Here is a 20737-nt window from a genome sequence, read left to right as displayed (position 1 = left end):
ATCCCTAGGTTCAAATAGCATCTTCAAGCATTGGGGTGGGGGGGGGGGGGGGGGGGGGGGGGTGGTGGCAGGTGGAGGGGGGGCATGGTGGCTCACTGGTAAGCACCACCGCCGCACATTCCTGATGAAGGGTTTATGCCTGAAATGTTGATTCTTTTGCTCCTCGAATGCTGCCTGATTTGCTGTGCTTTTCCAGCACCACAGTCTCGACCCTAATGTCCAGCACCTGCAGTGCTCACTTTCTCCTCACTGCTGCCTCACAGCACTAGCGACCTACGTTTGATTCCATTCTTGGGTGACTGTGTGGAGTTTGGACATTCTTCCTGTGTCTGCATGGGTTCCCTGTTGGTACACTCAGTCCAAAGATGTGCAGGTTCGGTGGATTGACCATGCTAAACTTTCCTATGGTATCCAGGGGTGTGCAGGCTATGGGAAATGCAGGGTGATAGGGTAGGGGTAGATAGTCTTCAGAGGGTTTGTGTAGTCTTGATGGGCTGAATGGCCAGCTTCCACATTGTAGGTATTCTGTTCTTTGATTTTACGAATGATTTATTAATGATACAACTTGCGAGCATTAAATTGTGCCATGCTGTTGGATACGATGTAGGAAACTGTTCAATGACCTCAGCAGGGTAGGAGGGTGAGAGTCTGATGTGAGTATGTCATCCAAAATTGTCCACACTACCTTCCCAGATCTAGCCCAGCACATTAGCCCGCACAGTCCTCACTAAATTGCAGGTAAATACATCAGTCTTTTCCACAGTGTTTTTCACATCACAATTGATCCATCCACCACTGACATTCATCCTCATCATTCTGTAATGTCATACCTGTCTCGCATTGTCACTACCAACAGCTGTTCACCATTTGTTCTGGCTCTCCTGTACAGGTTTGATCTGTCCCTCTTCAAAGGAGGCCATAAGACATGATGGAAAGGCAGACAACATGATTCAGTTGTCCAAAAATCTCAAGCTAACAACAGAAGAAAAGGAGTCACCAAAACTAAGTGGATTGCCCACTTGCTTGATAACATGTGGTAGAATGAAATATTGGACAGCCACCAGATACCACTCATTCACATTGACTGCAGGACAACTGTGATTGAAATACAATAATGTGCATAATGCTAAGTTCAAATATTCTTACATTAGAATTACTCAATCGTATCTTTTATCATCCACATGACATTTATCTGTCCTGCAGCAGGTGAACCAAGTTATACAATGACAATGGTGACTCCTTAGAAGAGGTCACTTCCTCTGTGGTCACACTGTCACAAGTGCACAAGAACAGAAGGTTGAGACTGGGACAGTAGTTAAAAGTCAATGCTAGAGATATTAACGGCTATTCTAGATGCACCATGCATGCTTGCAGCGATGTTGGAGACATGTGGAAGTATGTCCTCTGCCTAACCATCTGTGATGTTGTGGATTTCTGCAGTAGGCTGAGATGGATCATTCACTCAGCATTTCTGGTTATAGATTGCTGTGAATGCTTCAGCCTTAAAATTTAGTCCTAATGTGTTGGGCTCCCACATTTTGGTGGACGGGGTATTTGTGGAGCCTCCTCCAACGAATTGTTTAATTAGTCACTATCATTCAACTGGGTCCTTGACCCAATTCTCCTCAACTGGTAGGACTGCAGAGCTTAGGCTGATCCCTTGGGTATGAAATTTGCTTAGCCCTGTCTATCACTTGCTGCTTACACTGTTTTAAATGCCATTAGTCCTGTTTTGTAGCTACACCAGATTGATACTTCATTTTTATATATACCTGGTGCTGCTCTTCCTCCACTTTTCATTGAACCAAGGTTGATTCCCTGCCTTTATAGTAATGTTACAATGGGGCTTATGCTGGGCCATGTGTTTCCAGATTGTGCTGAGTACAATTCTGCAGCTGCTAATGGTTCACAGCACCTTATGAATGCCCAGTCTTGAGTTGCTAGATCTTGTTCAAAGTCTGTCACATTTAACACATTGATAGACCCACACAACACAATGGAGGGTATTCTCAAGGAGTCAACAGAACTTTATCACCACAAGGACTGTGCAGACATCACTATTGTCAGTAGTTCTCTCAACCCAAGACAAAATAAATAGAACAAGAAACAGAGTTATGGAATTGAAGTTAGTCACATATTAATATACCCATTTCTAAATGCAGGATCTTCACAGGAGGCAGTCACAGATCTGGGTGCATTTCTGTAGTCAGATTTGGTCACCAGCCCCAAGACAATCTTGATTGTTAGCAGTTACGAAGGTAACAACTGCATTAACACAGTTCAATCCTTCCAATCTATTGGAGGAAATATCTGAGAGTTGCTCTAATTTGTGGTGCCAGTTTTAATATACTCATCAAAGATGCATAGCTTGTTCACATCAATAAATGCATTTACTTTCTCACAGTAAACACTTAGCAACATGAGAGATCCTTTCTTCTTTATGATCTGACTAGATTACACAAAGTACAAGTCATTACATAGAACTCATATGGTCACATAGATCAGAAGTTCAAGTTCTATCTTGCTCTGAATAAAAGGGAATGTGCAAATGCTCTACAAGTAAAACTGCAGAACAAAGCACAGAATAAACCCTCTATGTTTACAGTTGGCAAAATTTGCTGTCTCCATAACTAACACAATGTGTACCATCTATAATATATACGTTGTAACAACTCACTGAGGCACCTTCAACAGCAACTTCCAAACCTGTACCTCTATAATCATTCCTGATGAAGGGCTTTTGCCCGAAACATTGACTTTCCTGCTCCTCGGATGCTGCCTGACCTGCTGTGCTTTTCTGGCATCATTCTAATCTTGCCTCCATCATCGGTTAGAAAAATGGCGGCAGATGTATAGGAAGACCACCGTTTGCAAACTGCCTTCCAAGTCACACACCATGTACCCTGACCAGGAACAACGTGACTGTTCCTTCACTGTCAGTGAGTTGAAATGCTGAATCTCCCCCAGTAAGATCCCTGTGGGTCTAATCACACCTGTTGTACTGCTGTGGTTCAAGCTGACAGCTCATTACAATCTTCTCAAGGCCGATATTGATTTTGCCAGTGACCCCAACATCCTCAAATGCTTTAATGAAATCTTAATTTTATGACAGTCTATGGAATCACTATTTCAAGGGAAAAGGAATAAAAAAATGAAAGATTATTGTCATGATTACGAGTCAGAAGCTGAAAGTATTGTGGATATTTTTATCTTGTAATTCCAAAAATGTTTTTTTTTTAAAAGAGGGCTGATATAGCTAAAAATGGCTGTGCACGTTAATTAAGATGAATGTCTAGAAAGAGACAAACAGGAAATTTCACCCAACTGCAATGCAGAAGGAACTTAGAATAACAGTACTTCAAAGTGGGGGTAGGATGGGGGTAAGGAGAAGAAACAAGTTGAAACAGACTGGACTGAGAGCTCTTGTGACTGCAAAGTTAGTGAGGGGTTGACAATCCCCTTATTCAACAAACAAGCCACTCTCTTGGATTCTGTCCCAAACTGGAGAAATACTTATTTGATTTTTCCTTTGAAGACAACACAAGGACAGGGGTTAAAAAAACAGATTTAACTGGTGAGGATTAGTAGGACTAAGCATTCTTGTGCGTACATTTGTGTTCCAGTGTTAACATACCATGAAGGTCATAGTCTAAGAACTATCCCCTGGTTATTGCAGGTAAAGGCACTTTCACTTAGAGTACTGCAAACTGGTCAAAAAAGGAAACTGAAAAGCAAAATCGGTCTTGATGCTGGAATTCAATCACAGCTGTAAAGAATCAGAACGACAGAATCTCAACTGATCCAGCAAATTAAGCATCGTGAAATTGACTGTTAAACTATTAATGTCAAAGCTCCTGGTAACCTCCAACATAATGGCTGCGAGGTTCAACTATTTCACCTCTATGGTCCTTTTTTTAAAAAACTAACATTCTGCTAGATTCATCTCATGTCCAATCTCTGTGTATGCATATTGCATTACTAATTCTTCATATATTCATTAATTAATAAACTCAATTTTTTTGTGAATTCAAAAAGCATGGAAGATTACCTTCTTTTGGGTCAGGAAGGAAGGTACAACAAGATGGTTCGCACTCACAGATCAAATGTTGCTGAAGGAAAAGGGCACTCATTGACCCTAGACACAGTTCATTGCCTGCTGTTACTAAAAAGGAATATCTCTCTGGGCTAATTAATAATTGAAACTACACGGCAATAATTTTGACTACGGTTATGACAGACAATATCATGCCAATATCCTTTTACTTTTTTTTCTCTTTAATAGCTTTTCTCGACATCTTTAGTTGGGTGAGAGCGGACGCGGTCTCCCGGGCATGTGCAGCAGTGGCTGCAACAAAGTCGGTTCCTGCTGACAATCAATGATGGCAGTGGCAGTTGGGATGGCATTGACGAAGGAGATACCCATAGGGGAAGGGGAGTGAGCCCAGCACAGGGCAGAGCAAGCCTAGTGTGAGGGAAAGCGAGCCCAGCACAAGGGAGAGTGAGCCCAGTGCAGAGGAGACTGAGCCTAGGGCAAGAGAGACTGAGTCCAGCACAGAGAAGAGCAAACTTAGCGTGAGGTGGAGTCAGCCCAGTGTAGGGGAGAGCAAGCCCAAAGTAGGTTAGAGAGAGCTCTGAGATGACATTTGTGAGGTAGGCTCAGTGGCGAAAGATGGTGCCTGAAGATTGGTGACTTCATCATTGGTTGAGTCCGCCGCTGGCAATTTGGTGGCAGGAGGGCAACAGGGCAACATCGATTGTGGCAACAGACTCTAACATTGTTGGGCCCGGTGTAGGCAGTGGTGAAGGTGAGTCGATGCAGCAGCGAAAGGTGGTGCCTGAGGATTGGCAACTTCAACATTCGTTGGGTCTGGGGAGGGCGGCTCAGAACTCCATCGTAGACAGGTCTTCTTTTAAAGCTACGTCTTCTTATTTTGTCTTCTTACTAACCTCTTAAAATGACACCAGATTAAGGCAACAAAGGGAAGCTTTTCATTTATTTTATTGCATTTCATTGCAAAATGCATGTGACAATAAAAAAAAGTATTAAATAATTAATTAATTCAAAATCATTCATTTCAACTTAACCTTGCTGCATCTGAACAAAGTCAGGGAGAAATTCATCCCTATTCGTCCAGAGGCTTAAGAGTGAGGAATAATCTGTGGGACAATGTTCCCTTTAAACCGTGTGGCTGCACGAACATGCAGCCAATCTGAGCTTCCTCCGTGGTTTAGTGCTGGTTCACACCAATTGTTGTGCAGATGCTTTGATGTCTGGTTTCTGAAGTCACTGTCAAAGGTTCAAGCTCCAAAAACAAAACGAGAGAGAGTCCTGATTGGGGAACCTTTCCCAGTGCGTGGTCACTCCATCGAAGGCCAGGGTTATGGGCTGCAAACCTCACTGAGAGCCTCAAAATAAAGATTGAGAATGCTGAGGCGGAATATCGCAGTGCAATCCACTCAAGGTTTTCAAACCCTGAGGCATTATGCACATGCTCATTTTGCAAAATGACTTTGTTTGGAGGATGCGTTTGAGGGGTGCGTAGGTTAAGTTATTATATTTTACATTAGGATTAAACCTCGGCACAACATTGTGGGCCAAAGGGCCTGTTCTGTGCTGTATTTTTCTATGTTTGGTGTTCTATGCATGAGAAGGCAGGCAGTGGCTCCAGAGGCAAAAGGTTATTCTGTACTCAAAGGTCAAATGTTGCTCAAGGAACAGGACACTTATAGCCATTAGACACAGCTTCTTGCCTGTTCACATTAATGGGGAGGTGACAGCCGAGTGATATTACTGCCAGCCTTTTAATATAGGGACCTGAGTTCAAATCCTGCTACATATGAGCTGAATAAAAATCTGGCATTAAGAATCTAATGGTAATCGTGAAACTGGTGCTGTGTTTTGGGGAAATTGATTGACAATATGCTTTAAGGAAGGAAACTACGGTATTTATTTGATCTGGCCCACCTGCGACTCCAGACCCGGAGCAATGCAGTTGACTCTTAACAGTCCTCAGGGCAATTATGTGTGCGCAATGATTATGAGGCAAGCAGCAATGCCCAGATCCTGTGAGCGAATTAAAAATGATGTTTCTATTGGCTAATTAATAGTGGAAGTTACACTGCAATTGTTTTATTCATAGTTATGAGATAGCAGTACCCAGAAAGAAAATAATGCGAGAGCGCAGAATGAATGCCCAGAACTGTCCATTTCTCAAGCAACCTATTGATATTTATATCCATTCGGAAGCAGTTGAAATGTTGCAATCGTGCTAGCCTCCACCACGTCCTCTGGCACCTCATTCCATACATGCCCCGCCCTCTGCGTGAAAAAAATTGCCCCTTAGGTCTCTTTTATATCTTTTTCCTCTCACAGTAAACCTATGTTCTCTAGTTCTGGACTCACCCATCCCAGGGAAATGACTTTGTCTATTTATCCTATCCATGCCCCTCATGATTTTATAGGATCATCTCATAGCCTCCAACGTTTAAGAGAAAAACGCCCCAGCCTATTCAACCTCTCCTTACAGCTCAAATCCTCCAACCCTAGCAACATCCCAGTAAATCTTTTCTGAACCCTTTCAAGCTTCACAACATCCTTCCAATAGGAAGGAGACCAGAATTGCATGAAATGTTCCAAAAGTGGCCTAACCAATGTCCTGTGGAGCCGCAACATGACTTCCCAACTTCTGTACTCAGTACTCTGACCAATAAAGGAAAGCATACCAAACACCTTCTGCACTATCCTATCTACCTAAGACTCCACTTTCAAGGAGCTATGAACCTGCACTCCAATGGCTCTTTGTTCAGCAACATTCCCTAGGACCTTACCATTAAGTGTATAAGTCCTGCTAAGATTTGCTTTCCCAAAATGCAGCACCTAACATTTATCTAAATTAAACTCTATCTGCCACTTCTCAGCCCATTGGCCCATATGACCAAACTCCCATTGTAACCTGAGGTATCATTCTTCGCTGGCTACTACACCTCCAATTTTGGTGTCATCTGTAAACTTACTAAACTATACCTCTTATGCTCACATCCAAATCATTTATATAAATGATGAAAAGTAGTGGACCTAGCACTCCACTGGTCATAAGCCTCCAGTCTGAAAAACAACTCTCCACCACCACTCTCTGGCTTCTACCTTTGAGCCAGTTCTGTATCTAAATGGCTGGATCTCCCTGTATCCCATGAGATCTAACCTTGCTAACCAGTCTCCAATGGGGAACCTTGTCGAGCGCCTGCCTAAAGTCTGTATAGATCACGTCAACCACTCTGCCCTCATCAATCTTCTTTGTTACTTCTTCAAAAAACTCCATTTCTTGATCATTCTGAGATGTTAGCACGTTAAATGTGTTCCTTCTTGAATACTTTTTCTGGTCACTAATTCTTCTTTTAAGTATATTATTTGTATCTTTAATTTTTTTGACTCATTGACTTTTTTGAATATGCAATCACTTTAAAGCTAAAACCATTATAAATTTTGTTAATGTGCCCTGTTCTGATGCCCTGTACCACTCAATAGTTTTCACTAAATCCAATTTTAATATTAATTTTCTTTGATATAACTTTATTATGTTAAATATCTCAATTTTAAAGTATGGCTAACGAGCTAAGAGAAATACATAGGAATATTGCAGTGAAAGAACCAGCTACTATCGCTGAGAAGTCTTCAATGATATGTATTCTATCTGATCTAATAAATAATCTCATACTGTGGAGGGCCTCTGCTAGTTCAGCCATTGCATCATTTTTGACCAAATATCATTCATCAAGAGACTTTAAATCATCAGCCAGAGGTAATTTATAAGCAGGCCTAAGATCCAGAATTGAAATTCAGGACTTATGTCCTTTCCATCAACAAAACTACTCTCATCTCTGCAATGTTGCCCATCTCTGTTCCTATTTTAGTCCCAATCACCAAGGAAATCTTAATCCACACTTCAGTCATCTGTGGAGTTGACTTCTCCAATGTGCTTCCTGGCCTCTCATCATCCTCTCTCTCTGATTTCAAACTGATCCAAAATGAACCCACCCATATTTAGACCGATGTTACGTCCAATTTATTCTATGCCCAATCTCCAATAATTTACACTGTCTCTTTCAATTTACAAACTATGATTCAAATCTTTACTTATTCATTGCTCTCTAGCTCTGCAACATTTTTACCATTACATAGGTATTTGCATCTGTTTGAATATGACTTATCTGTAATTCCCCTCCAGTGGCATCATTATCAGCAAGGGAGAATCATCTCTTTTCTTTTAACACCTCTCAGTCACTTGAAACAAATACTTTTTAAAAAAATTTTCTTTTTAGTAAGCAGCTATAAAACTTGCTGCATTGCCACATTGAGCATTTATTTGATAGCTTGAATTGGAGCATCGTTGTGGAGATGGGCAGCAATGTTATTTATGGAAAATATTTGCCTCAATGCTTGAAAGTTTCAGGCTGCCATATAAATGCAAGTTCTTTCCTTTTCTTTTGGATACTGACATATACTGTTAAGCATTTGTTGTTTGTGTAACGATTACAACAGATATGATGCAGCATTCTACAATTCGTGAACTTGATTTAATTTCAACTCCTCACTTTGCTTTATTGCAATGAATGTTTTCTTCATTCGTTCTCTATCACCTCACACATGAATGAAATGACTTTCCTTTGACCTTGTATGATTACTGAGTTAACTTTTCCTGTTGTTGGTTATTGTTCTTAGTGTAGCACTTTCACAGTACTTACAATAATTTGCTTTGGGCTAATAACTATGGCAACAGCTTGTAAATGAGGTCAATGAAAGCTATTTTCAGACCACACTGATCAAACTGGAACATTTAAATGTCTGTCTTTGTGGTCGGTGAGTTGGGACATGTTCTTAAATGAATGAAGGAAAACTGTCCCTTCAATTAAATGGGTTACACATTCACTTTGGCTCAATTCAAACACTCGCCATTGGTATCATGAAATTTATTAATATATTGATAAATTGATTTATCACTAATAATAATGATACCAAATAAAACAGAAAGCCTATCCACATCTGTGGAGATAGAAACAAAGTTAATGCTTCAGGTCCAAAACTACTTTTTAAAAGTGAAGAAAGAGAGACATGTGATAGGTCTTATGCTCTTGAGAAAGGAACAGAAGTGGTGGCAGTGGGGAGGGGGCTGTTGAAGGTGATGTGGTCAAAAAGGAAATTTGAGGATATGTTTGAGGATGTGAGATATTAAATAAAAAATAATGTCATGGATGAAAAGGCAAAGCAGTGTTAATAGCTGTAGTAAAGAAACAAAGTACATGTGCAAGTGTAAATGTTAATGGCAGAATAAAGGCCAAATTTGTCTAAAAGCAAAAATTACGAAAACAAGAAGCAGGCAAGTACTTGGCAAAATAAATTAAAACAGAGGACAGAGTTCATGGTTTGAAGGTGTTGAACTTGATGTTGATTCCAGGTGGTTGCAAAGTGCCTCATCCGAAGATGCTGTTTCTCCACTGGAACATTGCTACAGGCTGAGACAGAACTGACAGCACAGAAGCAAGATGGTGAATAACTGGAAGATGGACTCATGCTTGCAGACTGAGTGGCATTATTTTGTAAAGTGCTCACTCAGTTTGCTTTTAGCTTGCTCAGTGAATAGAGTCACAGGTTCCCTAAAATGCGGAAGTAGGCCCTTTGGCCCAACAAGTCCACACTAAACCTCTGAAGAGTATCCCACCCAGATCCATTCCATTACCCTCTTACTCTACAATTACCCATGACATAAGCACCTAACCTACACATCCCTGAACACTATAGGCAATTTAGCCAGGCCAATTCACCTCAGACAAAAGTGAGAACTGCAGATACTGGAAACCAGAGTTTAGATGAGAGTGGTGCTGGAAAAGCACAGCAGGTCAGGCAGCATCCGAGGACCAGGAAAATCAATATTTTGGGCAAAAGCCCTTCATCAGGAATTCACTTAACTGCACAGCTTTGAAATGTGGGAGGAAACCAGAGCACCCAGAGGAAACCCACGCAGACAAGAAGAGAATGTGCAAACTCCACACAGACAGTCACCCAAGGCTAGAATCAAACCTAGGTCCCTGATGCTTGGAGGCAGCAGCACTAGCCACGGAGCCACCATGCCACCTTATGAGGAGATGGCAAGAAATCTTTCACTTTTAGAAAGGGTTGTAACTAACTTTGTTGGATGGGAAAATTTGGATCCGAAGAGCAACCCACCCAGACCCCATTATCCTGTATTTACCCCTGACTAATGCACTGAACCAACACGTGTTTGAACTCTATGGGTAATTTAGCATGGCCAATTTACCTAACCTGCACATCTTTGGACTGTGGGAATAAACGAGCACCCGAAGGAAACTCACAGAGACACGGGGAGAATGTGCAAAGTGCACTAAGGCCGTCACCCAAGGCTGGAATCAAATGCAGGATCCTGGCGCGGTGAGGTAGCAGTGTGAACCACTGAGCCACCATGCTGCCCATGTAAAGGAGGTGATGTTATGTGCAGTGAATAGGTTAGATTCCCTACTGGCCCAACCAGTCCATACTGACGCTCCGAAGAGTAACCCACCCAGACCCATTTCCCCTCTGACTAATGCTCCTAACACTATGGGCAATTTAGAATGGTCAATTCATCTGGCTTGCACATCTTTGGACAGCAGGAGGAAACCGGACCACCCGGAGGAAACCCACGCACATACAAGGGAGAATGTGCAAACTCCACACAGACAGTGGACCGAGGCTGGAATCGAACCTGGAGTCCTGGTACTGTGAGGCAGCAGTGCTAACCACTGAGCCACCGTGCCACCATAATTACATTTGAACAAAGTACAAGTAAATCATTGATTTACCTGGATGCAGTTTTTGGGGTTTTGGACATTTAGGAGAGACGTGGCAAAAAATAACAACTTCTGTGGTTGCATGAGAAGATATTACAAGAAGGGAATGAGGTGTTGGGGTGGTGGTAGAGGCATTTGCTCAGTGGTAATGAAGGGAGAGTCCTTTGGAATGCTAACAAGGGAGGGGAATGTGTGTTCAGGATGGCCTTATGCAGAATGTGTCAAAAATGACAGACCGTACTCCTCTGAGGACAGATTGTGGGAAATGGATAAGAAACAGATGAAGTGGAGGGAGAGGTGATGGAAATTCATGATTAAGGAAAAGACAGACATTGCAGCAGTCCTATTGTGGGCAATAGCATTATCAGAATACATGGAATTGAGATGGAGAAATTGGGAGAATGGAATTGAGTCTTTAAAGGAAACGGTGTTTGAGCAATTGCAGTCAAATTAGTTGCTGGAGTTGATGGGTTTGTAATGAAATCTGGTGGATAGCCTAGCCCCAGAATTGGAGACAGAGAAGTGAAAGAAAGGAGGTATCAGATGAAAGCTATGTGAAGGTGAACAAAAGTTGGAAATTTGAAACACAATTGATTATTTTTTCTCAGTTCTGGGTGAGAGCATAATGCAATGCTAACACAGTCATCAATGTATCAGAAAGAAAGTAGGGACAGTGGGCTTGTGTATCACTATTACCATGGGGGAGATTCAATAATGATGCAGCATGTATAAAGTAATGCCAGTATTATATGTTTTACATGGAAATATCAATTCTGTTGTCAAAACCCTGCTAGAGTTTCTGGCGTAGAAATTCCTTATGGGAGAAAGTGAGGACTGCAGATGCTGGAGATCAGAGCTGAACATGTGTTGCTGGAAACGCGCAGCAGGTCAGGTAGCATCCAAGCAGCAGGGGAATCGATGTTTCAGGCATGAGCCCTTCTTCAGGAAATTCCTTATGTAGATTAAGGAGATAGCAATGCTTATGATGATGCAGCAGTGACAGCAACAGTCATGGGCTTCATTCAGAGCAGAGAGAAATGAAAATGGAAAAAGAGGATATTTGTAGACACCTACCAGAGTTAGACTATGGTCATTGTTAAGCAGAGGCATCCAAATAAGATCCAAAGTGGAATCAAAGCACAAACCATTAACCATGAGGTAACCAAGGTTAAATTGGCTTCTAAACATTTACAAAAAGCCCCCTTATCGTGTGACAAGCTGCAAAATGTAAAAGGATCCGATTCTCTTCTCTTCAGCTTTGCTACATCTTTTGTATATATGTGGGAGTACAGGTACTATCTGATCTAAAATGTCTGTCAGGCTGCATTTTTTGTTATCTGTGGAACCTTTTCTCAACAATCTTAAACAGTTTAACTTTACTGCAGTCCTGTTATTAATCCCTTTCCCTAAAATAGCAGGCTCCAGAAACCCATCACTGCCAACCTAACAATCACAATATTCATACACAATAAAGATTCCAAAAATAACATGAACATTGTATCCTTTTGAAAGTAATAGTTGCTCAGAAAAGGAAATTAGTCATTTTCAGTGCTCACAGGTTTTCTTTAGTTCTATCTGTTCTGCTCCAAATTTCTTGATTAATCTATATTAAGCTGGTTAATGCAATAAAACTAGACATTTAGCAGAATGCTGTGACCAACAGTCTAGGTATGTGGATGGATTGGAAAGAAACAATATAAAACTCACCTATCGCCTTCTCTTAAAGTTTTCATTTGTTTTCCAATTAAACAAGCAAATAATGGACCAATTCTGGCTCCAGGGAGAAAATCTTCTGCTAAGCCACCAAGCCAGATGTCAATATTGTTTGGATGCCCATAGAGATCCATTATCTTTTCAACTAAATCTAAATCAGATATTGCTTTCCTTAAATTGGCTTTAGTTTCTAATCTTTCCAGCTCACAGAATTCCCTCCAGTCATTGTATCCTAGAAGTAAAGAAAAGTCATATATTCACTGTTAGCTTATGAAGTCAACAAGAAACTCTGGTTCTGAAAATACATCAGAAAATACACATTATCACACATCAGTTTGTGATTATCTGCTTCTTTACTTTAGCAGGTGTATTAGCAAATAAACAACTCAATTGAAGTAACAAAGAATTTCAAACATAGCTGTCAAACAGCAACTTATCACAACGTCACTCTAATGTGTCTGTATTGATCACAAGTTCAGTAATGCCATCCATTTCAATCAATGCACCAACCCTCCTCTAACAGGTTATTGATACCATTGTCAGGGACCAACATCAAAACATTCAGCAAAGGAGTAGAAACAATATATTTGGCAAAGTGACAGAGATCTGGGACTAGAGGATGTGCCCCAGGGTTTGGTATTATTGACGTTGATCTTTTTGACATAATAATGTCTTAGGTTAGGGTGTAAAGGCATCACTTCAAAGTTTTCAGATGACAAAAATTTCAGGAATATGATAGAGAATAAGAAACAATGCAAACAGATTTCAGGAAGATTTGATGCAGGAGTGAAATAGGCAGATACAAAGCAGATGCAATTTAATGTATGGAGTGATATATTTCCACAGAAGAGTTTAGGAGAGGTAATATGGAAAAAGGAATCCATTTCAAAGATGCTCCAGGATCATAGAAAGCTCAGGCTGTATGTGCACAAATATTTGGAGAGGCCTGTTATAAAAGCATAAATATGGTTTGTGCGCAGAGACTTAAAGACAGAGGCATGGACATTATGTTAAGCCTTTATAAATGGTGAGTCAGCCTTTGACTGGAATATTGCATCCAATCCTGGGTGCCACACTTTAGGAAGATCTTTGAGGAGATACAGACAAAATTATTAGAATGATATTGGTGACTTTTCTGCTAACTGGAGATTTTTAGCAATCTACGGCTCTGCTTCTTTGAGTAGAAAGGTTAAGAAGAGATTAAATAGAAATGTTCAAAATTATAAAGGTTATTTACAAGACTAAATGAGGACAATCTGTATCCAATGGCAGAGGATTGGTAACCAGATGATCTACGTTTAAGTTAGTTTGAAAATGAACTAGAGATAAGGTGACGAGAAATTGCTATGAGCTAGAATGAACTGCCTGAAAGGGTGGTGGAGCCATTCAATAATAACTTACAAAACAGATTTGATAAATATATGAAGGGCAATAGTGCAGCTTTAAGAGGAAAATTTGAATAGCATTTTCAAAAAGTTAGTACATGCATGGATAGCTGAATGGTCACATCTTGTGCTATAGTTATACTTAAAATTCAATTGTTAGCATATATGGAAGATATTCCTGCCTGGTTTGTGCTTTGAGACCCAAAATGCACCATGCAGATATATTTGAAATGGAAATGGGCAGGAACTTCACAGAAGTTAGCACTTCAAGCAAACATATTGCAATGGCTAACACCCCAAGTTTAAGTGGGGTTAAATGGGGATGTAAATTAAGTTTCCAACCACATTATTTCCCTGCAATTGTTTAAAATATATAACTGTAAAAATGTAGAAAGTTTGGTTTCAATTTTAAGCCAAAGTTGAGGTTGTTTAATTTTAGCTTCTTTAATTATGCCCAAGTGTGCTTGCAAGCTTTGCTTCAACTTTTAATCCAATTTAGAAGCTTTTTGGTACAAGAAAGCCCCAATTCATCTTGGGAGAGGGTACATCTTGGTTTTAATAATGTACATATAAATGAGAAGCAATCTCACTTGGATGAGAATGACACCCTGTTTGATGTCTTTAATCAAAAAACAATTCAGACAGTCAAGTCACATGACATTTTATAAATTCCTACTTTGGAAATAGAACCAGTCTGACTCAAGATTGGAATATAAACAGACTCTAACCTCATACCTTTAATACATTGTCTGAGCTAAGGTGTCACCTTTTTTGGTATAATACCTTAAATTATCTCAGGAATGTGACTTGAAAGAAGTTCTGGGATTTACACATTAATGAATTGAAACCTGCAAACCCATTCCAAAAGCTGAAAGACTTAACAGCAATCTGGGTTTGTTCAATATATCATATCAATTGCATGGCACTATGATTTTGCACTTATGATCCTGCTCCACTAGTGACCTGATGAAGGAGCAGCGCTGCCAAAACCAATACATCCAAATAAACTGTTGGAATATAGGGGAAAGTGAGGACTGTAGATGCTGGAGATTAGAGCCAAAAAGTGTGGTGCTGGAAAAGCATAGCCGGTCAGGCAGATCTGAGGAGCAGGAGAATCGATGTTTTGGGCAAAAGCCCTTCATCGGGAGCCTGAACAGCTGTGCTTTTCCAGCATCACATTTATTGACTCTGTTGGACTATAACCTGTTGTTGCGTGATTTTTAACTTCACCAAAAAACTCTGTTGTACATGTTTAAGGAAAGAGAACAAAAGGAATGCTTGGGAATTTAGAAAGGCCAAGTAGCTCTGCAAAGAGAGTGGAAATCCAGCTAAAGGAATGTCTATGTGTGTCTGATGTGTGACTGTCAGTAACACCCATATTTGGACTGGGAAGTCGTATTTGAGATTGGTGCCATGCCCCTAAGTTGGCTCCTGTGCAGCCAGATGCAGACTAAATAAGGGACTGTCTTTTGGAGGATCAGCATTCTTAAAACTGTACTGGACTGAATACGTGGCAAAATAAATCTCAGGTTTTAGCAATTTTTCAGAAAATTTGTAGCTCAGGTTGATGAGAAGTATGTAAGTTAGCTCACTGAGCTGAAAGGTTTGTTTTCAGATGTTTCGTCTCCATGACTAGGTAGCATCATCAGTGACAGTCCCTGGTGAAGCACTGGTGGTATGTCCAGCCTCTCTATTTATAGATCTTAGTTCTTAAGGTGGATGATGTAATTCCTGCGGGCAAAGGATACATGGTCATTAATTTAAACAAATCAGACTATCTTATAACGGCAAATGCTCTGCTTGCAGATACTGACACTTACCAGCAGGTGGCGATAAACCCGACCCCATAACTCCTAAACAAAATCTTATCCTTTCTAACAGGACTTAAAAAATCAAGAGAATTAAACAGGGCAGACTTTGAAAATATGAAACCAGATGGATCCAACACACCACATTTCTTTGGATTACCAAATAGACACAAAATTGCCCCCCTCCCCCCCAGACCCATAGTCTCTCTACCTGGTACACCAACGTACAGATGAGCCAAGGAACTCCACCAGAAACTACAACACCTAATTGAAGATTCACGCCACTCCATTCACTCCACCCAAGAACTCCTGAATGTCATCAAAGTCAGATTATAACAGGATCTTGACCAGATGGGCCAATGGTCTGAGAAGTGGCAGATGCAGTTTAATTCAGATAAATGTGAGGTGCTGCATTTTGGGAAACCAAATCTTAGCAGGACTTAGACACTTAATAGTAAGGTCCTAGGGAGTGTTGCTGAACAAAGAGACCTTGGAGTGCAGGTTCATAGCTCCTTGAAAGTGGAGTCGCACGTGGATAGGATAGTGAAGAAGGCATTTGGTATGCTTTCCTTCATTGGTCAGAGTACTAAGTACAGTAGTTGGGAGGACATGTTGTGGCTGTACAGGACATTGGTTAGGCCACTGTTGGAATATTGCGTGCAATTCTGGTCTCCTTCCTATTGGAAAGATGTTGTGAAACTTGAAAGGGTTCAGAAAAGATTTATGAGGATGTTGCCAGGGTTGGAGGATCTGAACTACAGGCTGGAGATGTTCTCCCTGGAGCGTCGGAGGCTGAGGGGTGACCTTATAGAGGTTTACAAAATTATGAGGGGCATGGATAGAATAAATAGGAAAAGTCTTTTCCCTGGGGTGGGGGAGTCCAGAACTAGAGGGCATAGGTTTAGGGTGAGAGGGGAAAGATATAAAAGCGACCTAAGGGCCAACTTTTCCACACAGAGGGTGGTATGTGTATGAAATGAGCTGCCAGAGGATGTGGTGGAGGCTGGTACAATTGCAACATTTAAGAGGCATTTGGATGGGTATATGAATAGGAAGGGTTTGGAGGGATGTGGGCCGGGTGCTGGCAGGTGGGACTAGATTGGGTTGGGATATCTGGTCAGCATGGATGGGTTGGACTGAAGGGTCTATTTCCATGCTGTACATCTCTATGACTCTATGACACCAGGATAGAAGAGGATGAAATAATGCTCTCCTTTGACATTTCAGCCCTTTTCACATCAATTAACATCAACCTGACCAACGAAACACATGCATCACTATTAGGAAAACCAGGACCACACACATCAGACAGCATCAACTTCATCAGTAAAGACAACATCCTCAAGCTAGTGGATCTGTATCTCACCACCCACTTAACCCACACTCAATAACAAAACCTACAAACAAGTCAATAGACCATCCATGGAATTACCAATGTCAGGGCTCATAGTGGAAGCAGTAATGCAGAGACTTGGACAAGCTGTTCTCCCATCTATCTAACCTAAACTTTGGGTCCACTATGTGGATGATGCCTTTATCATCGCAAAGTGGAACAAGTTAGAGGAAACATAACAGTTGAACATACAGTTAACAGGGAGCTTCAAACCAGTGTCTACAGAAAATCAACATCCATAGACCAAATACTTAACTTCAGAAGTAATCATCCCAACACCCACAAACGCATCTACATCAAGACGTTATTCCAATGAGCTACATCAACTGAAGTGCCCAAAAACTACAAACAGCAGAAGGAAAATACCTATAAAATGTTTTCAAGACAAACAGGTGCCTAATAAACACAACTTGCTGATTCCTCAGAAACAAACCCAAACAAGCAGACATAACGCAACTAAAAACTCTCGCCACATTACCTTACATCAAAAACATATCAGAAATGACTACCAGACTACTCAGACCCCTTGGCATCATGATAGCCGACAAACCTACCAACACACTTAAACAACAAACTAATGAACCTAAAGGATCCATTAGATACCACCAGCAAAACTAACATCATTTGCAAGATACCCTGCAAGAACTGTAAAAAACACTACATTGGTCAAACTAGCAGGAAACTTGCCACATCAACTTGAACATCAACTGGGCACGAAAATACATGACCCACTATCACTAATTTCCACACATACAGACAAAGAACACCACTTTGACTGGGAAAAAACACACATCCTAGGATAGGTGAAACAAAGACACACATGAGAATTCTTAGAGGCATGGCATTCTAACCAGATCTCCATCAATAAACACATCGACTTAGATCCCAATCGACCTTCCCTTGAAAAAGAACAGTAAATGACATCACCCACATTAAGAAACCAAGACCTATAAATAGAGAGGTGGGACATACTCCTGCGCTTCACTGAAGACTCTCACTGATGATGTTACCTAGTATGGTGATGAAACGTCTGAAAACAAGCCTTCCAGCTCAGTGAGCTAACTTAAATACAAATCTAAGGTTTCTTGAGGTGCCAGTGCTGAACTGGGGTGGACAAGCTCAGAAGTCAAATGATGCCAGGTTGTAGTCCAACAAATTTATTTGAAATCACAAGCTTTCGGAATGCAGCCACTTCGTCAGGTATAGTGAGGGAGAATTTATAGGTAGAGAGATCAAAAGATTATACAAATGGTGTGAGTGGAGTGTTGAATAAGAAGTCTCTGCAGGTGACCAAGAGTGATCGACGGTATGAGCAAAGTGTCAACAGCTGAATAACAAGCGAAGGGATGACCTATTGTCTGATTAAATGAGGTATTATGAATCACCTGCAGAGACTTCTTATTCAACACTCTACTCACACCATGTAGATGATCTTTTGATCTCTCTGCCTATAGCTCTCTCTGCCTTCTATGCCTGTGTGCTTTTCTATCTCACTACACTTGTTGAAGGGGCAGCGCGCTGAAAGCTTGTGAGTTCAAATAAACCTGTTAGACTATAACCTGGTGTAATGTGACTTCTGATGTTTTTACATTAAGCAAACAGTTACCACCAGTCATGTGATTTACAGAAAACCTTGTTTAACAAAGAATCTCTAATGCCATGGTGAATTTTCAATTACCTCTTTTAAATAACCCACTTCCATAAACCATGGAAGTAAATTCATTTTCCACAATCCTTCAAAACCCAAATATTCCAAGCACTCTTAATATGAAATCAGATGTTGGTGTGAGCTACTAAGCATTGTAGTTCTTTTTTTTGTTTCATGTGTGAGCAATGACAGAGGTGTGACAGTTAATAACAATGTGTGGAAGCAGTGGTCTGACATTGATTCCATACAATAATGTAATAGACTCAAGAGGCATCTGATTGAGATGCTTGGCATTCAATTTTGGTTTTCTGCTATGGTATCATTAGAATGCCAATGAACGTTCAGAGAAGCATGGAATAGACAGTAGTACAAACCCTGATGGAGCGTGATACATCATTCATCCTCTTGCAGCATTGGGCCCATGGTGCATTTAAGTACCCAAAGGCATTGACCTCCAGAGCCACATTGATCATCTATCGTCATCAGCTGGGATGGCCTCTTACTGCCATCCCTCAGGAAACGAACCCCCCTTATCTCCTAAATATTCTTCAGGAGAACTGCTAGGGAGGGATCATTGCACTGTACAGCTTTTTGCCTGGTCTCTTGAAAGTTTCGGGGGGGGTGGAGGTATTAGGTAGAGATTGAGTGATACTCCTAGGTTGCAGAGAGTGAAGAGCTGTCCAAGGTGTCTTTTAAATGTGGCGCCTGGATGTTGAAGCCTGAAAGTTCCTGGCTAAGGACTGAAATCCTCTCTGCCTGCCTGTAAATTTGCCGTTTTGTCCATATTCACGCATAGGAAATAAGCTGAGAAGAATGCAAAAACTATTCACCTGAGAAAGCTCAACATGCCCTTTAGCAGATGTATCTCTCACTTTTAAACCTGCCTTCACTCAAAAACACAGCTTTCTTGCATGCTCCATGCATCTATTTAGTCATCACTGCTTCTGTTTGCTTTGCTCAAGTTTGTAAGAGATTATGTTTGGTGTTTCAATTCAATCCTGGAACCCTGTCATATTTATTTTTACCCTTAGTTCTTCCTCACATTATACTTTTTAAACAATTACATTATATCAAACCAAACCTGCAAAAATATTTGGCTTGTCCCATATCTCTTAACTAAGATTGCAACAATACCAACTTCCCTTGAAGATCTTTTATTTTGTCAGAAGCTTTGACCCAACCAAATTGTTGAAATAAAATAAAGCAGATAATTATTAAGAACCCGTGGAACATTTGCAATGGAATGGTACCAGTTGGAAAGTGATCCCCTCTGATGCATTTTAGGTTCCTAATTGGTTGTAGTTCCATTGCTGAGTTGACTTAAAAACAGAAGCATAACTTTTGGATACGTTTACGTTTACACTACATAAAAGTTACTATGAAGTCAGGGCGGCACGGTGGCTCAGTGGTTAGCACTGCTGCTTCACAGCGCCAGGGATCTGGGTTTGATTCCAGCCTCAGGCCACTGTCTGCGTGGAGTTTGCACATTCTCCCCGTGTCTGCGTGGGTTTCCTACGGGTGCTCCGGTTTCCTCCCACAGTCCAAAGATGTGCAGGTTAGGTGAATTGGTCATGCTAAATTATCTGTAGAGTTAAGTGCATTAGTTAGGGGGAATGGGTTTGGGTGGGTTGCTCTTCGGAGGGTCGGTGTGGACTAATTGGGCCGAAGGGCCTGTTTCCACACTGTAGGGAATCTAATCTAATCTAAAAAAACAGTAGTAATTAGCTTAAAGGAGCTCCTACTGGGAACTGGAAGGCTTGAAGCTTTCCGTAGTGCATGATGGGTAGAGTACATTGACTGAATCATTGAGGCCCAGCTATTCTTCAAATGAACCCTTTTAAGGTAAGAATTATTCTTTTCAATCCATATTTTATACAGAAAAACATTAAAACGATCATACTCAATGCAACTGCTCACACACCGAAAACCTACAATTTTTTTTACGCTT

General features: G+C 40.9%; 1 protein-coding gene across 1 annotated transcript in view; it reads right to left on the bottom strand.

The window, feature by feature from the left end:
- The window catches only part of tpo (thyroid peroxidase), a 97603-nt gene that overhangs the window by 13768 nt on the left and 63098 nt on the right, over positions 1-20737 (bottom strand). Inside the window, exon 11 of the mRNA XM_072549119.1 lies at positions 12550-12787. Within this exon, the coding sequence (XP_072405220.1) occupies positions 12550-12787 (238 nt within the window). The remainder of the gene's footprint in view (positions 1-12549; positions 12788-20737) is intronic.

Source organism: Chiloscyllium punctatum, chromosome 3 (assembly GCF_047496795.1).
Source record: "Chiloscyllium punctatum isolate Juve2018m chromosome 3, sChiPun1.3, whole genome shotgun sequence".
Classification (NCBI taxonomy): Eukaryota; Metazoa; Chordata; class Chondrichthyes; order Orectolobiformes; family Hemiscylliidae; genus Chiloscyllium; species Chiloscyllium punctatum.
This window is presented reverse-complemented; position numbering and strand designations above follow the sequence as displayed.